This window comes from Crotalus tigris, unplaced genomic scaffold, assembly GCF_016545835.1.
Source record: "Crotalus tigris isolate CLP2741 ecotype Arizona unplaced genomic scaffold, ASM1654583v1 scf7180000024434.1680833, whole genome shotgun sequence".
Lineage (NCBI taxonomy): Eukaryota > Metazoa > Chordata > Lepidosauria > Squamata > Viperidae > Crotalus > Crotalus tigris.
Window position 1 is genome coordinate 1,188,858 of NW_024100602.1, and position 19,344 is coordinate 1,208,201.

General features: G+C 40.2%; 3 protein-coding genes across 8 annotated transcripts in view; 2 read left to right on the plus strand and 1 right to left on the minus strand.

Moving 5' to 3' along the window:
* The window catches only part of LOC120302541 (prominin-1-A-like), a 40,618-nt gene extending 32,435 nt beyond the window's left edge, over positions 1-8,183 (plus strand). For all 4 annotated transcript variants that reach the window (XM_039331109.1, XM_039331106.1, XM_039331108.1 and 1 more), the window contains exons 17-25: positions 14-82; positions 1,292-1,384; positions 1,472-1,525; positions 1,996-2,076; positions 3,498-3,566; positions 4,199-4,288; positions 4,721-4,833; positions 5,104-5,136; positions 6,160-8,183. In XM_039331109.1, the coding sequence (XP_039187043.1) occupies positions 14-82; positions 1,292-1,384; positions 1,472-1,525; positions 1,996-2,076; positions 3,498-3,566; positions 4,199-4,288; positions 4,721-4,833; positions 5,104-5,136; positions 6,160-6,208 (651 nt within the window). In that variant the 3' untranslated portion in view covers positions 6,209-8,183. The remainder of the gene's footprint in view (positions 1-13; positions 83-1,291; positions 1,385-1,471; positions 1,526-1,995; positions 2,077-3,497; positions 3,567-4,198; positions 4,289-4,720; positions 4,834-5,103; positions 5,137-6,159) is intronic.
* A 522-nt stretch (positions 8,184-8,705) lies between these two features.
* HPS6 (HPS6 biogenesis of lysosomal organelles complex 2 subunit 3) lies at positions 8,706-14,376 on the minus strand. Its single transcript, XM_039331105.1, has one exon. The coding sequence runs from the start codon at positions 13,563-13,565 to the stop codon at positions 11,118-11,120; it is 2,448 nt and encodes an 815-aa protein (XP_039187039.1). The 5' UTR covers positions 13,566-14,376; the 3' UTR covers positions 8,706-11,117.
* Positions 14,377-16,727: 2,351 nt separating this feature from the next.
* The window catches only part of ARMH3 (armadillo like helical domain containing 3), a 150,163-nt gene continuing 147,546 nt past the window's right edge, over positions 16,728-19,344 (plus strand). For all 3 annotated transcript variants that reach the window (XR_005555157.1, XM_039331096.1, XM_039331099.1), the window contains exon 1: positions 16,728-16,854. The gene's annotated coding sequence lies outside the window, so the exon portion shown is untranslated. The remainder of the gene's footprint in view (positions 16,855-19,344) is intronic.

The window sequence follows — 19,344 nt, forward strand, 5'->3', positions numbered from 1 at the left end:
CCTTTTTCTATAGCTTAACCAGAATCTGACCAAACAAGACCTGAACATTTTGGCTAATAAATTGGAAAAACTGGCAAACACCGTGAGTAGTCCTTGGGCAAGTATATCTTAGAAATTGAGGAAGACAGTTATATAGGACCCTATATAACTGTCTTCCTCAATTTCTAAGATATACAGCAGATGTTATAGGAAATCCTTTTGAGTAGACATGGAATTTTGTAGATGCAGCTATTTTCCCAGCTGCCATTGGAAGATGTAAACTGATTGTGTTCTAAATTGTGTCTTGGAATGTGGCCTTTAAGTAGCTTTGGCAGTGAACTGCACAAAAATAATTAGAGATCAGGAAGTTCTGGATATTAATAATAAAAAAAACCCAGTATCCTATCTGATTCCCTACAACTCTGGACAGCTCACAAATAAATACATTTAATAAAATAAAAAAAACATGGCAAACACAACAGACCAGATGGAATGGGTCTCACTCTCCCTCACCAAAGGCATGAGTGATAACCTTGAATTGCACCTTAAATCATACCCAGAAGCAAACTAGCAACCAGTGCAGCTTGTGAAGCAGAGATGTTACATGGGCACACCAAGGGATCACATCACTGCTCTTGCAATTGCATTCGGACCAGTTGAAGCTTCTGGAAAGTCTTCTAGATGTTTAAAGGGCTGTCAGTGTAGGGCTCATTGTAGTAGATAAACCATAAGATGACTAGGGCATGAGCAACTATCTGAAGGGATTCCCAATCTAGGAAAGGGTAAAATTTGTACACCAGATGAAATTGTGCAAATACCCTCCTGGTTGCAGCTAACACCTGCTCATCAAGCATGAGCTGCAAGTCCAGGAAGATTCCCAGATTGCACACCAAATTTGAAGAGGAATGTTACCTCTTCCATGGTTAAAAATGGAATATGTTTGGGCTTAGAGAAAGGAAGAGAACCCCTCTAAAATTCCTCCCCCAATCCCTAATCCATGGAGTTATCTCCGAAGGATACCATGGTCAGTGATACTGAAAGCTGCTAAGAGATCAAGGAGCACATGATCTGCATCTTGGCTCAACCACATGCTCAATCAATAAGCATGACCAAGGCTGTCTCAGTACTAAATCCTGACCTGAAAGTTCACTGAAACAATTGGAATAGGATCTGTTTTGAACTAGAAGGTAGTTGTTGAGGTAGAGTGGAATGAAATGGGGTATTGAAATTACAGAGCACAAATGCTAATTGGATATGACTCCATGTCAAGTTTAATGAACACACACACACACATTCATTCATTTATTTTCAGACAACTGGTAGCACAAGTCACAATCTGAAAGGTCAAGCTGCTGAGCTGAAGAACATCCAAAATTGGATAAACCTCAAATTTCCTCCAGAAATTGTGAGTGTAGTTTCCTTTGTCTCTCTTTATCTTCTTTAACCAAACCTGGTATCACTGAATGAGGAATTTATTTTTTCTCTCCCTCAGCAACACTTGACGAGAAGCATCCAAAAGTTGCAGAAAACTGCACCTCAAATTCCAGTAAGCAGGCTGGGTGGAAGTGAAAAACTGGAAACGGGGCATTTGATTCTAGGGTTCCTAAAGATTTCTGTAAAGGACCTTCCTTGAGATATTTCAGATGTTCTGCTAAAGGCCAATCTGTTTGGGCCTTGAGACAGAAATATAAACTTGTCACTTCATATTACTAAATGCCAGCTGGGGAGTTCAGAAATTTATCTTGGCATAAAAAGATTTTCAGTGGGTGTGGAAGGTCCATCTATAGCATTAGAAGAGCTATTTGTGTGAAGCTGAATATCTTTGATTTAAAATGCTTATTGACATCATTCCCTTCAGGTTAAATTTAATACAATATATCAAAGGACTTGTTTCAGCTTTCAATATGCTGTGGGATATGTGATGCTAGGTGTGTAAGCTGTTTTTCTTGAGCAGACAGCTCAGATATACTTGAATAGAAGCTTTTGAAAGAACCTAACACCAATGTATCCCACCAGAATCTGATAAACTTCACGCTGTCGGAAATAAATGACACCAGTTCATTTATACAGCACGAAACAGAGGAAATCATAAACAGCGTAAGTCTTCATGAGTACCTTAGTATGTTTTTTTGTTTATTTATTTACTGTGTGAGTAAACTGTACCAGTTGGCCCCAGTACTTTGGTCAGAACTGACTTCAGCAATCTAAAGTGAGAAGTGGGACACAAAAACAGATGAGCAAAAGTATGTTACTTCCTAGGGCTGTGCATGCTTTAAAAAAGGACTTAGAAAAAGTGCTTCAGACATTGCGGGAGTGCTCTTGTTCATTAAGTGGCCTGAAGGAAAATGCTGCTACTTTAAGGAATCCACTCATTAAGCCAATAGGTAGATTCCTTAGGCTAGCTTCAAATCCTGAAAAACATTGTGCTACTTTCATGAATATAGGTAGTTCTTGACTTATGACACAGTTGGGACCAGAATGTTGGTTGATAAACAATATTGTCATTAAGGAAGTCATCACATGATTGGATCCAATGTTATGATCATGTTTACTGCAGTCATTAAGCAAATCATGTATCATTAAGAGGATAACATAGTCTTTAAGTGAGTCTGGCTTCCCCATTTGACTTTGCTTGTAGGAAAATGGCAGGGCAGGTCACAAATCTCAAATCACATGACTACAAGATACTGCAACCACTTGTAAATGGGAGCGAGTTGCCAAGTGCCCAAATTGCATTCATGTGGCCATAGTGTCAACTATGATGATTTCTTGCATTAGGACTGCCATGCTGCTTCTAGATTGCCTACACTTACGGGGAGTGGAAGGTTTGGAATGCACAGGTGGTTTCTATCAGTATGGGAAACAAGGTCACCAGAGAGATGTTGTGGCGAACGGAGACTGAATTCTCATAATAAATGCTTGAAGATTAATTGGACAATGTGACCTGAACTGTCAGGGGAAGGAAAATTTTACTCTTTTAATTATCTTTTTCCCGTCATATTGCCAGAGCTGGTTTTCCATTCTTTAGTGCTGGTATGCTTTGCCCAATAAAGTTTTGCATTAGAGATCAGAATGTCTCCAGCTTCATTGGGTTCTTCAACCAGAACCTTGATACATAAGAGTTGTATCATGGTCTTAGTTTTGAGAACTGGTCATAAGGCACTTTTTCTAGGCTGTTGGAACTTCAGTCATTAAACAAATAGTCGTAAGTCCAGGATTACCTGTAGCAGTATGGTCCTGCTTCTTATGCTTGCCTGAAATCTGAAGAAGTTATTCTGAGTAATTTAAGCATGGAGAATCTTATTACCTCTAGCAGATCTTGCACGAAAGATCTCTGCTTGCTCTCTTCTTCTCTCCCTGCCCCCCAAATTTTCTAGAGCTTCATTTCCATTCATGGACATATAGGATATTTATGCTCCAAAACTCACGAATCTGCAATGCAGTTTATACAGGATATTTACACCAAAACTGAACCATTTCCTGAATTTGAACCCATCCTCTTCTTTATTTCCATCTAGGAGATCAAGACTTTTATACTGCACATACTGAATTATTTTTCCTCTTATGTGAGCTGGGCTCAGCATGTTGTAAGTATTATCAATTATTTCTAGTAGAATAAGGATACGATTGGGACATGCTGTATGAATGCACTTATTTTACTGTTTTATTGTTATATTTATTGTTTTAATTTTGTACGCCGCCCTGAGTCCCTAGGGATTGGGCGGCATATAAATTTTATTAATAAAATAAATAAATAAATAAAATTGCTGGATTTACACTTTTATCTTGCCAAGTACAGTTATCTGTACTTGTTCAAACCTTTACCAAACATGTAAATTCAGAGGCATGACTATTTTTTAATCCAAGAGCCTTTCCATTCCCTTGGTATGTTGTATGAAGATCATTAGAATTGTTGGATGAGCCAGAAAAAAATTATCTATTTGTTTCAATATACCAATTGTGCTTTGTTAATCTGGATTTAAGCATGTTGCATGAGGGCAGCCATTAAGATTTTTTTCCTTATTTTTTAAAATGAAAATGCAAAATACAGTTATTGAGGGATTGAACTTTTCTTTCTGGGTTGGAAAAGAAATTGTAGATTTCAAAATATATGGTGATCAAATAATGAAAATTATTTGAAGAAGACCAAGGCTTGGTTTTCTCTGATGAAACTTCTCTAATGAAATGTTTTGTTTTGCTTTTAAACCTTTGTTGACAGATCATGAGACAATTGGGTCGTTGCGGCCCTGTAGCCTGGGCACTGGACAGCATGAATACCGTTGTCTGCAATTACCTTGTTGATTCTTTGGTGAGAAAATCAATACTTCTCAGAGAGATTAATTGAGATGTAGGATTGCTAATCATGTCAACCTGGATTTAATGCAAGAGATAGTGTTACAGAGGGTGTAACACTAAATTGTAAATAAGAGAGCATATCATTATAGTTGTCTTGGGGGGTCAGTTTGTTTTAATGTCTTAATTTTGAAAAAAAAATGTAGGGAAACATTAGAGGTGCATATGCACACATGAAAGCTATGCCTTCTGAATACAAAAGGGAGTAGAAGGTACATAAAGAAGGCTCTAGTGCGTGTTAGGACCAGAATGTGCAAATACTTAACTGGGGATATGTCCATCGTTAGAGATACTGTATTTCTCTTGGCAGTCTCAATCAACTAAATCTGTACTGAAACACTTGAAGCATTGCCTCCAACACTTCATCCCTTCTCTTTCCCCCTCCTAGAATGCCTTCTGGTTCAGTCTGGCCTGGTGCACAATCTTTCTGTTGCCAAGTATCATCTTGGCTGTGCGGCTTGCCAAGTTTTATCGTCGAATGAGCGTCGATGACATATATCAGTAAGGATGATTTATTATGTAATAGGGGATGCTGCTAAGGCTGTGGGCTTTCATTTTCCCAGTATGGTCTATAAACTAGCTTGAAAATTTCTTCAGAATCATCTGTGCAAGTACCCCCCAACTTCCTGGGGCTACATTTCCTAGGAGAACTGCTTCAGAAATGTGATCTTGCCATAGCATACCTGGAGACTATTTTCCCTGCCTCTCTTTGTGATGATGTCCAGCTCAATCACTACTTTGTCATTGACACTATCCCTTTCTTTCTATTAGGGATGAGATTGAGATTATGGAAAACTTTGAACTGTGAGTATCTTTCCATAGCTGTGATCAATCTTTGCTAGGCAGCATTGTAGTTCAAGCAAATGTCAGTATTAAGCTAAAGAAGAGCCATTTAATTAGCCACTAGAACAGGGGTATCAAACTGCTGGCCTCCAGGCCGAATGCATCATAGCGAAACCACGCCCACCCCATTGCTGGCAATGGCAAAAAGTCATGATATTTCGTGATACAACATGTGACATTGCGAGTTTGACACCCCTGCACTAGAGCGTAAAAGCCATTTGGGGTGTAAAGAATACCAAACAATGTAGGCAGCTCCCTGTTCTGGTGTTAATATTTAAAAAGAAAATGAACCCAATGGTCTGTAGAGTGGGAAACAGCCATCATTACAATACTATAAGTCAGTGATGGCGAACCTTTTCGAGACTGAGTGCCCAAAAACTGGCCCCGCCCCCACTCCACCTGCCTGCAGGGCCACTCACCGCCTCCAGGGCCCATTGCAGATCGCCCAGGCAGCCCAGCAGTGCCATGGCGGCCACGTCCTCTGTCCGCGCCCTGCAGCATTAACTGTGCGGGATGGGGCATGAGGGCAGAGTCTTGTCTACGCTGCCTGGCTGCCATGTCCTTGGCTGTGCTGCTCCGTGTGGGCCACGCTCAGGGGCGACTCTCCAGGGGGGTTGCTGGTGAGGAGGGGGTCGTGGGGGGAAGGCGAGGCTGGGACAATGGCACGTGTGTCCACAGAGAGGGCTCTGAGTGCCGCCTCTGGCATGCGTGCCATAGGTTCGCCACCACTGCTATAAGTTTTGCATGCTGACTTCATTTGCAAACAAATAATGTTTGGGATGCTAAATAGTGTGGTGGTATATTTATCAGGGTAGAGAGGATTTTTAAAGCCCTATCTTAGAATGAATCTATAGTGAGGGATTGAGAGCTGCCAAACAACAAAATCCCTAAAGTTTCTTACTTCCATATCATCCTTACTCTTATTGTTGCTTACCAACCATCAAGGTTCAATTTTCTTAATTTCTTCTTCTTTTCCCATTATAGGTCAAGGCAAAACACATTCAAAATGCCCCGGGCTGAGCTGAAGAAATGATTCCCCCCCCCCCCAGCATTCCATCTCTGAGCTGCTATGAAGATAGCAATGGTTTAGAGAAGACTTGGGTTTCTCTTGACATTGTGCAGTGTGTGGATCTTTGCCACAGTTTTTCCCTGAACAAGTTTGTAAGATGGCAATACCTTTTCCCCTACAAAAGAGACTACTGTGCCATAAGCCCTGTCACAGAGAAGTGTAGTATGGCTGTATGCTCAGGGTATCAACAGGGTTGTGCTCTGTTATAGAGATTAGGCTTGCAGTCTTAATGCTGTCCATATTCAAGAGGCTGCATTCTACTGAATTACTATACAGACCCCCAATATATATAGCAAAACATCCTTACAGTAATACTTTGTCCCTCAGCAGATTTAGAAATTTTTGCTGTATTAAGCTGAATTGCAAATAGTGCCTTTGCCGGATACTTACTCCATACCTACTCTAAAGGTTAATACTCTGGAAGAGAAAGCAAATATGAGCCATAATGAAATACTACTGAGCAGTTCTGTATCAGGAAGAAAGAATTGCCTTAAATTTTATCTAGAGCACTTTGAAGAGTTTGTCTTGTGCTTCAGTACATCATTGCAATCTACAGATGTATGTTTCTCTCTTTTCCCTTTCCTCACATTCTCCAATACTTGATTTGCATATTTTGGGCATTTATCTCCTCCCCAATAATACTGAACCGTGAATTTGTCAGAAATGTGATTCTCTCATGAGAATGGGGAAAATTGTCTCATCAGGTGAATAGAATTAGTAATATTTATTATGAAATTAATAATAGGAATGAATGCGTTTAGATTAATGCAAAATGAATAATGAAAAGATGATATGATAACCATTTGGAAGAGGAACAACACGAGGATTCTATTCCTTTAGATTAGTCATGCCTGATCTGTGGCATTTCAGAATGTGTGACATAATTCCTAGTCAGTATTAGAAATTTGAAGTTTAGGGAAAGACTGGACTAGTAGCAGATAATACAGGTAGTCCTCAACTTAACAACAGTTCATCTTTGAAAGTAACAATGGCACTGAAAAAAATGACATGACTATTTTTCACACTTGTGACCAATTCAGCATTTCCATGGTCATGTGATCAAAATTCAGACACTTGGCAACAGATTCATATTTATGTCAACTGCAGTGTGCTGGAGTCATGTGATCACCATATGCGACCTTCTGACAAATTAGCTTTTAGAAGAATTTGTGAAGGATTACTTAAAGCAATAGTAACAAATGAAATCTCATTAATCAAGGAAAAATGAAAACATTACATAAAATGTAACTATCTCATCCAGATATTGGGGGTGGGGGAGTGGCTCATATTTCAATGTTTCAGAGCAACATGCAAACAATCAGAGTTTAATATACACATTCTCACTTTTACTTACTCACTGCTACGACATCATTAAGACTGACCTTGTCTTAGCAAATTATCTACAACTCCATTTCTTTTTTTCCTAAGGGGTTTATGAAAACCGATAATATATGGGAAGCAATTCAAGATAGCATGCTATCACTTAGCCTAGGACAGTAATTGTTCCTAGCAGCTTTTGTCTTACTTAAATTATGTCTTATTTCCACTGTTTCATAAAGATATTTTCAGTTGCCTGAATTATATGATTTCTATTATATAATAAATTTTATTTGATTCTATGGAAGACCAGGAGTGAAAAAGACTAGAGTGAAAATTACACCACTCCCCTCCTCCCTAACTACTTTGCCAAGAAAGATACTTGAATCTGTACAAATGCTTTTGCTTCTCATTTGAATGAATATAATTATTTTTATTAATGTATTGTTTTTCGTTTGTAAATTCAAGGAAATTATATTTTTCATAGCTTTTATAGGATTTGAGGTAGGCCTTGGATACTTAGCATTTATAAATTGTTGTTCCCCAAGAATGACATCTTGCTGTTACTGGAATTGCAGTGTTAAATATTAACATAAATCAAGAATAAATAATCAGGATATCAGTTTTGGACCTTGCTTGAAAATTAGCTGGCTGCCCCTGGCTGCCCCAGTGTAAGAAGGAAATCCCAAATGGTCTGGAAGCTATGTTTTGTTGGACTTGAAATATTTTAATAAAAGAAACCATAATTTCTAATGCTGCTGTTAAATATAACTTTGGTCTATTTTTGTAATGATGTGACAAATGCTTATTCAACAGGAATTTAACTGTCTCAAAATTCAATGGTTGACCAAGCCAGAACATTCACTAAGATAGCTGTTTCATCAAATTAATAATTGTAACAATTGTTTTCTTGATGTTTTGCACTCACTTCCAACTCCCCTCCCATCATATTATGAAAGCTAGTATCTGATCAATTATGTTAAGAGCACTTAATCAACTCTTCCCTGAACATTCCAGTTAGAGAATCTAAAGGCAGGGATATTCCCAGTTTTATAGAAGAAGCTGGGAAACTAAGATTACAGCTCTTATGTTAGACTCAAGAGACAAAGAGACCCTGCTAGCAGTTTGCTTGCTGTATTTTTTCTTCCTAGACGTGATTTGTTCTCTTAGTTGACATTCTTCCAGGTCAGACTATGAATTATCTACTAATGTTGGTCCCCATTAACAAGAGACTCAGACTGAATTAACAAAAATACTATAGAAGATACAGCTGGGAGTATATAATGCTTACTCATTAAAATTATTCATTAAAAAGAAGCTTTAAAAGCCTACTATATCTCTGCCAAGGTACTCAAAATAGGCACGGTACAAAGCATCCAGGCAAATCTTAAGGCTGCTTATCCTTTCACCCCTACTTCATGAGAACAAAGAGCCAACCCCTGTTTGAAGTCCAGCACTAACAAAGAATCCCATTAGTCTGTAGAGAGGACAAAGAAGCTTGCCTCTTTATAATCAAGGGGGGAATTTTACAGTAATTTTCAACTCTTAAAATAACTTTAAAATGGCTCTGGAATGAGGAAGCTTGAGGTTTTTGAAAAATATGCACCTGAAAAAAGTAGCAGATATTGTAGATTTGGGATGGCCAGTTTGGTATAAGCCAAGTGTTTTGTGTACTTTCATCACCTGTGCCTCCCTTGTTTGCTTCTGACAGAGTAAAAGGGAGACTTAGAGTAGCTCTTGACTTCTCCTACATGTCTGTCTGCTACTCTAGAAAGGGGAAGCTCACAGCTGGAAAGAAAAATATTTGCTTTACACTAAAACCCCCAGATTGCCAAGGCAGTGAAGGCTACTCAAGCCTAGTCAATGGATACCTTAACTTTCATTCACATTTCTCAGATATCAGGGCAGAGCCTTTCCCTACTAAACAATCGTTAGAAAACTTTCCAAACTGTAGGACAGGGCAACAGAATTAACAGCATAAACAGTAGACAAAGTATCTGCTCACAACCATCTTTTCAAAATGGGTGGGAAACCTGTGACACTCCTTAATTTCTGGCATTTCTGAGCCTTAATCAAACTGCTTGGGATTCCAAAGATTTCAGCAATTTTGGGAGGGCTTCAGATTCTCCATCTCTTAACAGTTTTCATGCGGATCCCATTGCCTTTCAAATCAAAAGTTGGCAGCAAAGCAGCTGTTAAACTCACTCTGATACGAGAACTGAAGTAGCGTAGCTCTTATTACATTCAACAAGCTACCTTCTTTTTGGATTATATCAGGGAAAATATGCATTTTTAAAAAACAATCCTGTCAATTTCATGAGAATTAAAATGATGCTGTATCACCAACTACCTACACATAGAAAAAATATTCATGGTTAGACCACTTAAGGATTCCTCTATTTCTGTTTATATAGAAAAAGGCCCTATCATTATGCATGAAGGACATGAGGATGCCAGAAATTGCAGCATAGCAATGTTTGGAAGGCATAAATTCTCAATCTCTCATGGAGAGGGCTAGTTTTACTTAAAAGGGTAATTAGTCTTAAGCAGAAGTGGAGTAAACATTGTCAGGAGTTGCATTACAATAGCACCTCATTTCAAGCCTTGCCATTTTAAAGCAAAGAAAAATTTGCTTAAATATGAAATGCAGCATTAGGGAGAATTATACTTTCTTACAAAGAAATATGGCACAAATTATTATAGTGAATCTTTTCCACTCTTCTAAAAAGCAGGGGACAAAGGTGTGCTTAGATAAATGCAGTCAAAACAGCAGGACTTCCCCTGCTTGAAATAAATATTGCTTAAATCTGTGATACACCTGAGGAGTAATTATTTTCAGAGAAGCAGCAACTGATGATTGCATTTAGGGAGTTTCAAAAGCATTAGTTTAGGAGGAAGTAAGGCTGGCAAATGAAACTTTTAGGGTTATTATCAAAAACTTCTCTCCTCACGAAACAACAGTTTAGAGAAACCTTCTCCAACCAGATGTCTTTAGATGCCTTAGTCTATAATAATCAGTAACCCTAATCCACATAAAGCCAAGGGTATTGGAGGAAGACTATTTCTGAGCACAAACACTGCTATTCCTCAGTGACACTCATATACAAATATAGTTGATGAATAAAGATGGGCATTTTATCAGAATATCAACCAGTTCCATAATATTATTCATTAAGGGATGGAAGTACACCAGCAGTAATATTTCAAATTTTACTGAAACAATTATGTCATTGATATGCAGCTGTCCCCAATTGATGCCCTCCAGATGTTCTAGAAATAGTGTACAATCCAGAATTCTCATTTTGAGAATTATAATCCCAACATATCTGAAAGGTTAAGGAAGAGATGCCTTTATTTACCCTAATTTAAAGATATAAAATGTTTCCACTCCTTCCTAGCTCTGCACTCTTCCAAACAAAGTCATTGACAAGACATGATTCTGTGATTTAACTTCCCACTTTAACTGGTAAGCTTGGAATATAAAGACTGTAGCTCCTGATTTTGCAGAACCATTTTTAAATACCATTTGCTTGTTCTAATTGTGACACGATAAAAACTATGTTTGGTTTTGAAAGAAGGTTAGCTCTTCCTGGTAATCTGCTTTCGGAAGAGACTGCTGGTTCCTGGGTGGTGTTGGTGGGGGAAAGGATGGGACCTGTAAGACATGTCCAAAAATTTCATTCTGGAATGTTTGATTCTGTGCCAGTCTGTACAACAGTGGTTTGAGCAGGGCAATAGTAAGTTGGGATGACCCATCTTGTGCAAAAGGAAATGGACTGAGCTCAGCTGATGCTAGATTTTGCTGAATAATGCTCATGACATCAGGGGCACTCATATCTGCAGGGCAGAGCTCCCACAACTTGTCCAAGTAGGGGTCCAGGGCCCGGTGCCGGGAAAACTCCCCTAGGAGATTAATAAAAATCTCTTTGTTTAGCAAAGGGCTCAACAAGGAGAATTTCTCTGCTGTCTCCATCACATGCTGCCATCTCCCATATTGGATAAGGAGATCCATGGCTTGGAGGATTGCTTTGGGCCTCTGACTACAGAGCAAGAGCTCAATTTCCATTTCTCCATCTGCTACTGGACATCTGGCACACCTTGGCAGTACAGCTAGTGCTCTCTTATAAAGGGGCACACCACCCTCGGGCCCTTCTTTGCTTTTATAAGTCCAGGAGGCACCCAAATACTGCTGGGATAGCTCTACAAAGTGAGGCAACCATTTAGGCCTGAACTCAAGAAGAGAAAGACAGACAAGTTCAAAGAAGGGGAATACTCCATTTAGAGGGCTTTCTTCTTGCTTACTTGGGCTAAGAGTAGCTCCCCCCAGAATTTTTTTCCACACATCTGGAGTGGCTCTAGCTACCAGCATGCCAGCCCCATTCTCTTGTAACTGGAGATGGTTCTGGATAGCTTTCCAGAAAGCCCCAGGGAAAGCTGTGAATACAACATTCAGGTATGCCAAGTTCTCTCTGTTCAAGTCCAAGCGAAGAAGGCGGCTGAGTTCTTGTTCCACCAGTGCTTCACCATAGATCTTTACCTCACTTTCTGAAGATTGAACCACACGCAACTTGAGGAACTCCAGGTCTTGATAATTCTGCAGTTCTAATTGCATTGTGCCCAGGAGCTTGGTATAAGATTCCGGGAGAGCCCGGAGCTTTTTTCCTTTGGGATCAAGACTATAGCACAGGATGGAAGAGAGTGTCACAGGAGCCTGAAACATGCCCCCCTTCTTCAGTTTCTCCACAGTGAGTTGGGAACTGCTGAGACTCCGTCTTTGATAGTATTTGCAGGCTTCTTCAAACACCATCTGCACTAGGTTGGGTTCTGACTGGCAGCCTTGATCAGAGTCTGAGAAGTCAAGAGTATAAATGCCATCCTGAGCAAGGACCTGGATTTCTTCTTCTATGGTAGGAGAGTCCAAAAAGTATACTCTTTCAGTGCTCAGGACTTTGTTTTCTATCAACTCCCTACTGTTCAAATCCACAAGATAAAGAGTCTCCTTCAGTAAGCAAGCCAGGATGGCCCCAAATACCTTTAGTTGGACCTGCTCTCCTGAAGACAAAATGCCTCCTGAAAAGTCAAAGACAGGTCGCCACACGCCATTAGGTTGGACTCCCTGTATTGTGCCTGTTTGCGTGATCAAGAGCAGCTCTCCGCAATTGGATAGGGCACAGCTATGTACAGCCAAATTTTTCATGGATTCCAAGAATCCCACGTAACTCAGCATTAGCTTTTTGAAGTCTACATCACTGCCTGCATGTGAGGCTTTTATGGAAATGCACGGACCATGTGGCGCAGCAATAACAATATCAGCCATTTCAGGTCGCCAGATGAGGACAAACTTGGCTATTCTTGGGAAGGTGGCTGGGGTGGGGACAAGGAAGACTCCAGAGGGCTTGGCCAAGACTTGGTAAACAGGGCTATTGTGCAAGATAACCCTGAGAGGGCTCAGCTGGACACCCTGCTCTCCAATCTGAAGGCCTCGAACACAAATACAATATTGGAAGGCTCTTCTCTCAGGAGTCAGCTGAGCATCCAAAGGAGGCCTCTCTTCACACCACACAAGCTGTTCCCCCAAGCTGCAAATGGAGACAATCCGAGCACGAGCTCCATGACACAGTTCCAGACTCTGCAGCAAATGCCATCCAGTGGTGGCCACAAAGCGCCAGACTTCGGTCCTGCCTTGCTCCCAAATGATAGCCAAAACCCAGGAGACAGTTGTGGCAGGGCTTTCCAAGAAAAGCAGCTCCATTACTGCGGGTTGAGGTGGCTTCCAGGTCCTCTCCAGCTCCTCTCCATCGAGTCCCAGGCGCTGAAAAGACACCACTCGAGGCTGGGAGGCCGGCTGGTTCCACAGGAGAAGCAGATGGTGCTTGTCGGGGCTGATTAGGATGCGGCTGGGAGGCTCCCCAGAACGACGCTGATCCAGCAGCTCCCGCAGCCAGCGGCCTCGAACATAATCGCTCCAGGCCGAGACCTGCCGAAGCTCCACCGTTCCCTTCATTTTGGGATGTCCGGAGCGGCTGCAGACCACATAGGGCCGGAAAAAAGGCTGACGAGCGGTACTAGGCCAAGCTTCACCGACCTCCGAGGCAAACGAGGCGTTATTTTATTCCGGCTTCTTGCAGCGGAGAAACAGGCTCCTCGCAACTATTCCCGCCGATTCTAGTGATCCTGGATCTGCGTTATTACGCGCCCCCTTTTTTCCGACAAAGGCGTATGAGCAATTCGACGCCCTTCCCTCCAGCCTCTAATAATCAGTCGCTTTACAGTAACCTTAGCTGAAGCTTTCAAACCTCGCTCTATTCAAGTTGCCGCGCCCCGCTCGCTACTCTCACTGCCTCTTATGGTTTCGGGCTCCAACTCTCTCGGCATTGCCTACTCCAAAAGTCTGCGTTGCCCTCTCTCTCACTCACACGAGCGCGGAATTCCGCTTGAGCTGCTGGCTCTCAGACGGCGTAGTTGTTTCTAGGCGCCTTAGTTTTCCCGGAACAGGCCAAACGCCACACTCCGGCTCGCTCCAGCCGTTTCTTCCGCAAATCAGCACCCCAGGAAATCCACCAGCCCCTCCGCAGTTCAGAAACAGCCAGCGCCGAATTCCTGCTTATTGCAATCACGAGGTCTTTCGTTTCCGGACTGAGGCACTCCCCTCTGGTACTTCGGCACCAAATCCGAACTCCCTACAATTCCTCTACTTCCGTCTCTGCCCGATGAGGTTAAAACCTGGGCGCCCCAATTAAGCTGCCTTTTGGTAGCGCACAGGGCCCGGAGGAAAGCAAGAACTCTGAGTTAAAGGGACGATGCGTCGGTGGGCGGGGAAGCACCAACTGCGCACGCTTAGCCGCAAAGAGTTCAGCTTATATTTTGCTGTTAGTGCTAAGGTTGAATGGAACTTTATTGTTAAATCAAGAAAAATATTTAGACAAAAAGGAATCACTCAGAAAACTAGTACCGGTAATACCTTCTGCCCATCCCTGATAAAGAAACTAATTACTAAGAAGGAAGATTTGGATTATGTGCAAGTTTTGGAATCTGTTGACAAAATCTTGTTTTCTACCTGCATCTTAAAATGCTGGTTAATGACATTTTTCTCCAAAAGTATGCATAGCATTGCTGCTTTAATTGCATTCAAGATTAACAATTTTTCCTCATAACAATTGCAACATATGTGCTTCATTGTAACCTCTTTTCAAGACAATTAGATCATTAGGAGATCTGCTTTAGCATATTGTCATGGATATAGGTCTACTCAAAGTTGTGGTCAAATCCCTTCTGGTCATTGGCATCCATACCACCATTTTTCCTGTCAAATAAATGGAAAATAAGAACTTTTCCCTACTTCCTCACTTTTAAAAAATTTAAGTTCAGCAGAATTGGGTATATCTGTTTTATAATCTTTATATGTTTTAATCCTATGTTGGAAATAATATTTAATTGCAAATAAAAATCCATTGAAACTGAATTTTCAATCCCTGCAATCAGCTTTAGGTTGACAATGTTTTCTGATGACCCAGTGAGTTGTGGGTGACATTATAAGCCATTATAAAATTGGCTTTCAGAGATTATAGCAGTAATATAATATTCCCATATTTTGAAGTGTATATGGAATTGCAAACAAAATACGTAAGCACTTTGACCCATGGATACTAGTGGGCTTACGGCAGAAAAATATCCACACCCAGCAATGAAGAATGCATTCAGGCCACAATCTATTTCGGGGTGACTCTGACCAATAGACCATGGCTGAAATATGTGGCTCAACTTTTGGATTCTCCTATTTCTTTCCATTTGATGCATTTGCAATCACTGGCCTGAAGGAGAGTTCTGAGGAAACTGAAAACTTCACTCTCCTCTAACATTTTTGATTAGTCATTGTGGGAAGAATCCAGAGAAAGAAATATTTTAGGAAATATTAAAAAGGCAAAATGTATTTATCCAAAGCACAGGTGTCAAACTCGTGACGTCACGCGATGTGTCACGATGTATCGTGACTTTTCCCCTTGCCGGCAATGGGGTGGGTGCATTTTTGGCATGATGCATTTGGCCCGTGGGCCAGCAGTTTGACACCCCTGATCCAAAGGAATAATGGAGAAGATCTTAAAGGCAGAAAAGCAAGCCCAGTTTTTTTAATAGCCCCAAGCAGAAACTAGGCAGAGGCCAGCTTTTAGAAATGCAAATTCAATAATCCATTTAGGAAGGTTGGGGCCAGGAAACTAGAAGCTATGAGATTAGGAAGACAAAGACCTCTAAAATCTACATATCCCAACCCAAACTCTAAAAGACATGACCTTTGGGGATATAATAGAATTAACCCACCAATACCAAAAGGGCACATTCAGACTTAGGTCAAAGTACATGACACAGGAAATACAAAGCCTCAAACAGGAACAGGAAACAACCTCAAAAGCCCAATAAGGTATAAAAACCCACCACTCCCAGCAACATATGGTCAGCTTTCCCAGAGCCATGCTTCTCTCTGGCTTTGCTCTTCAATAAACTCCAACCTTCTTTCCTAAAGCAGTCTCCATTTTGTTTATTCCCAGCTTGAACTGGACCCTGATGAAGATTTTTCTTTCAACATCATAATAAAGTATTTGACTTAACTTGGAGTTTCCCTCTCCTCTAGCTTTACCAATAACTCTGGGGAATTCAGAACAGAGCTTTAAGAGATGAATTGGGGCATTCCTGTAAATCAGGATTTACATCAAGCAGGAAACCGCATGCTATCAGTTTGTGCCACTCAAAAAATGTTTGTTGATTACATACTGCTTGGCAGCTTTGGTGTCTTAATGAATTTGACCATGTTAAGAATTATGCATTTTGTAAACCTACCACTGAAAATGAGCTCTTTACCACTATTATTCAGTAATGAGATCCATGAAATCAGGCCAATTTGTTTCTTAGAGGATAAAGGAACAGCTAATTAAATCTTAAAATTCCTACAGTGAAGTCCTGCTGAATCGATCTTTTTTTGTTTTCTCTGGAATAAATACCACTGCACTGAGACTATTTCAATGCCAAGGAAAAAGTGTGCACCATCTATGCAATCCAAAAGGTTAATGATACTACAGACTAATTACTCATTTTCATTTACAACCCCATAACGTATCTTCAAAACGTTAGCCTACTCTCCGCAGCCCGCTCTCATTAGAAACTCGCAGGAAAGGGAATTCGCAAGGCGATAATACGCTGAACAGAGCCGATCAAGAATTATGCGCCTGCGTGATCTGAAGAAGGTGGAGCGAAGGTTCTCTCGTCGACGCATGCGCTTTGGCAGGCATCGCCCCGCGCAGGTAACGGATATGTTCCTTTCCCACCCCTCAAAATCCGGCCTTCCTTGTGCCCCTGATCGGTGCTCCGGCCGCCCTTGCTGATGAGAGTCGGGGGGTGGAGAAGGGAAAAGCTGGTCTAGCTTAGAGGCGCTGATGGGATCGATAAGGATCAGGGCGCATGGTGTAATGAGGGTGGTGGAGAGGGGGGAAGCATCGGGGTGCCCCTCGGAATTATTTCAGGAAAATGTGGGTGCTTAGGCCATGTTCGCGAAGAAGACAGCCTATTTTTCTTTCTCAATTTCTGTATACTTAATCGTTAAGAAACTTTTCTGGGACGGAAAGAGGAAAACCTGATTGTCTTATAGGTGGAATATTTTGGTGCCATTGATGAGGCACCATTTAATCTTGTGTTCCAAACACTGTCATATGTTTCTTCCCAACTGTCTTGAACCCATGAGCATTAGACGGGATGATAACTGATCAGAAATTATGGGAGTTGAAATCCAAGCATATGCATGGACATCCGGATACTTCATATACCTTCCCCTTTGAGGGCTTTCAGTTTTCTGCCCCCTTTGCTGTATAGGGTAAAGGTGGATTTATTGACGGATCCCTGGGTAACTGGCAGTCAGTTAATCACATTCCTAATTATTTCAGAATAACAGCAGCAAAATAATTCTTCCCCCTCTGAATTTCGCTTGCAATGAAGGTTTACTGGATATAACTGAGAATCTAAAAGGACTCTGCTAAGTTCAGTAATAAAATAAATGCTTGGACCTGAACTCCCATTATTCTAAGCCCATGCCTTTCCTACAGTGCTGCTGTTGATAGAGTGCAAGGTTCTCCTCAAAATAAAATATGTATAAAAACTGCTCATCCTGTTATAAAAGATGAAATATCTTTTTAAGTAATGTAAATTTGGAGGAATGCAAACTATTGTCCAAATAGTTTTCTATTCACATGGTTCTTATATTCGCAGAACTCTGAATAATCTTACTTCTTTCTATTCTTACATCTTTAAACATAATGCAGATTTTTTTCTCTCCTAATATAATTTGGAATGGAGTGTACAGTACAAGTCACTTAATGAGGAGTCAAAGGCTTTTTACTTGTTCTTCAGAAAAAAAAAACAGTTATCAAAATAAAACATTTAATGTTTGTGATTCCTAATCACTGCATTCCGTAATTCTTATTTTTTTAAGAGGGTATGGACTAGTCCATATTTCAACCTAGCAAATCTAGCCAGACTGGCTGATTTATGGTTCATACAAATCCATGAAATCTGGTTGGCTAAAAACATGGTTCAGCTAACTAAGGAGAAGTGTGTTAAATGAACATAACCATTAATATTTCCTTTTGAAAGTTGCAAATAAGAGGGTAAGATCAGCCAGTATTCGTAATAAATAGAGATTTAAATGCAGTTATATTGCATTTGAAAATGACATTGTTCACTGAATCACCTTACATTGATTGTAAACTTGCTTGAAATTTGATTTTCTGTTTTGATGGGGGTCTGGTTCATATACCATGTTTTAAACTATTAATTTAGTATATTGCATACAATCAGCCACATGGCTTATAAACAGTGACTGTCTTTTTAGCTATTTTTTTTTTAAAAAATGTGGTTAGGCAAACCAGGGCTTCGTGTGACATAAAGTCCTATACTTTAATGGAAATCAGTCAATAGAATATTCTAAACACACAAAACAATTTTACTGCAGGATTGGTAATGTAAAATGCCTAGACTAGATGCTTCCTGAATTTTTTTTAGAAGCCATTCTGAAGAACTGAGGAATAGCAGCCATTTATGTAATACTTGTAAATATCATAAATAAGATTTGTTTGCATATATGTGACTGATGTGCCAGATATGAGTCACTCTTGGGTTGCTATCAATGTCTACCATTCTTCAGACATAGTTTTGCTTAATCATGCTAGTTTTTTCCATTAACTCTTCACTAGACTTCTATATACACATAGATATACACTCATACACTTCTATTTTTCTGTTTTGAAGAACTAATAAGAACAGGCTGTTGGAATTCCAGATGGAGAAATCTGAGACTATGAGCTACTGAAGCAATAGAATGGTGGATAGTTAAGTTTTAAATATTGATAATTTAAGAGTTGAGTTTTTCAACTCAAACCTTAAGGCAAACTGAATTGCAAGAAAGCAGCACTTTTATATGTGATTGCTCCTTTTATTTCCTGTTTATATAACATGCTTCATAGAGAGTCATGGTGTCATAAGCTTTTATCATGACCTATGATAATCAAAGAAACAAAGATTTATTTTAGTGAAGATTACAGCTGGAACTTACATTGTTCAAAAACCATACCAGACGAGATGTTTTTAGAGTGGGATGATGGACGGTTACTTAATACAGTAATAACTTCTCTCAGAAGAAAATAAATTGATATTCTATTTCTGTGGATATACTCATTCTTGTAGATTTCAAGATGGAATATAAATGTTCTTTGCTCCCTTTTATTACTGGGGAGTGGCTTTAT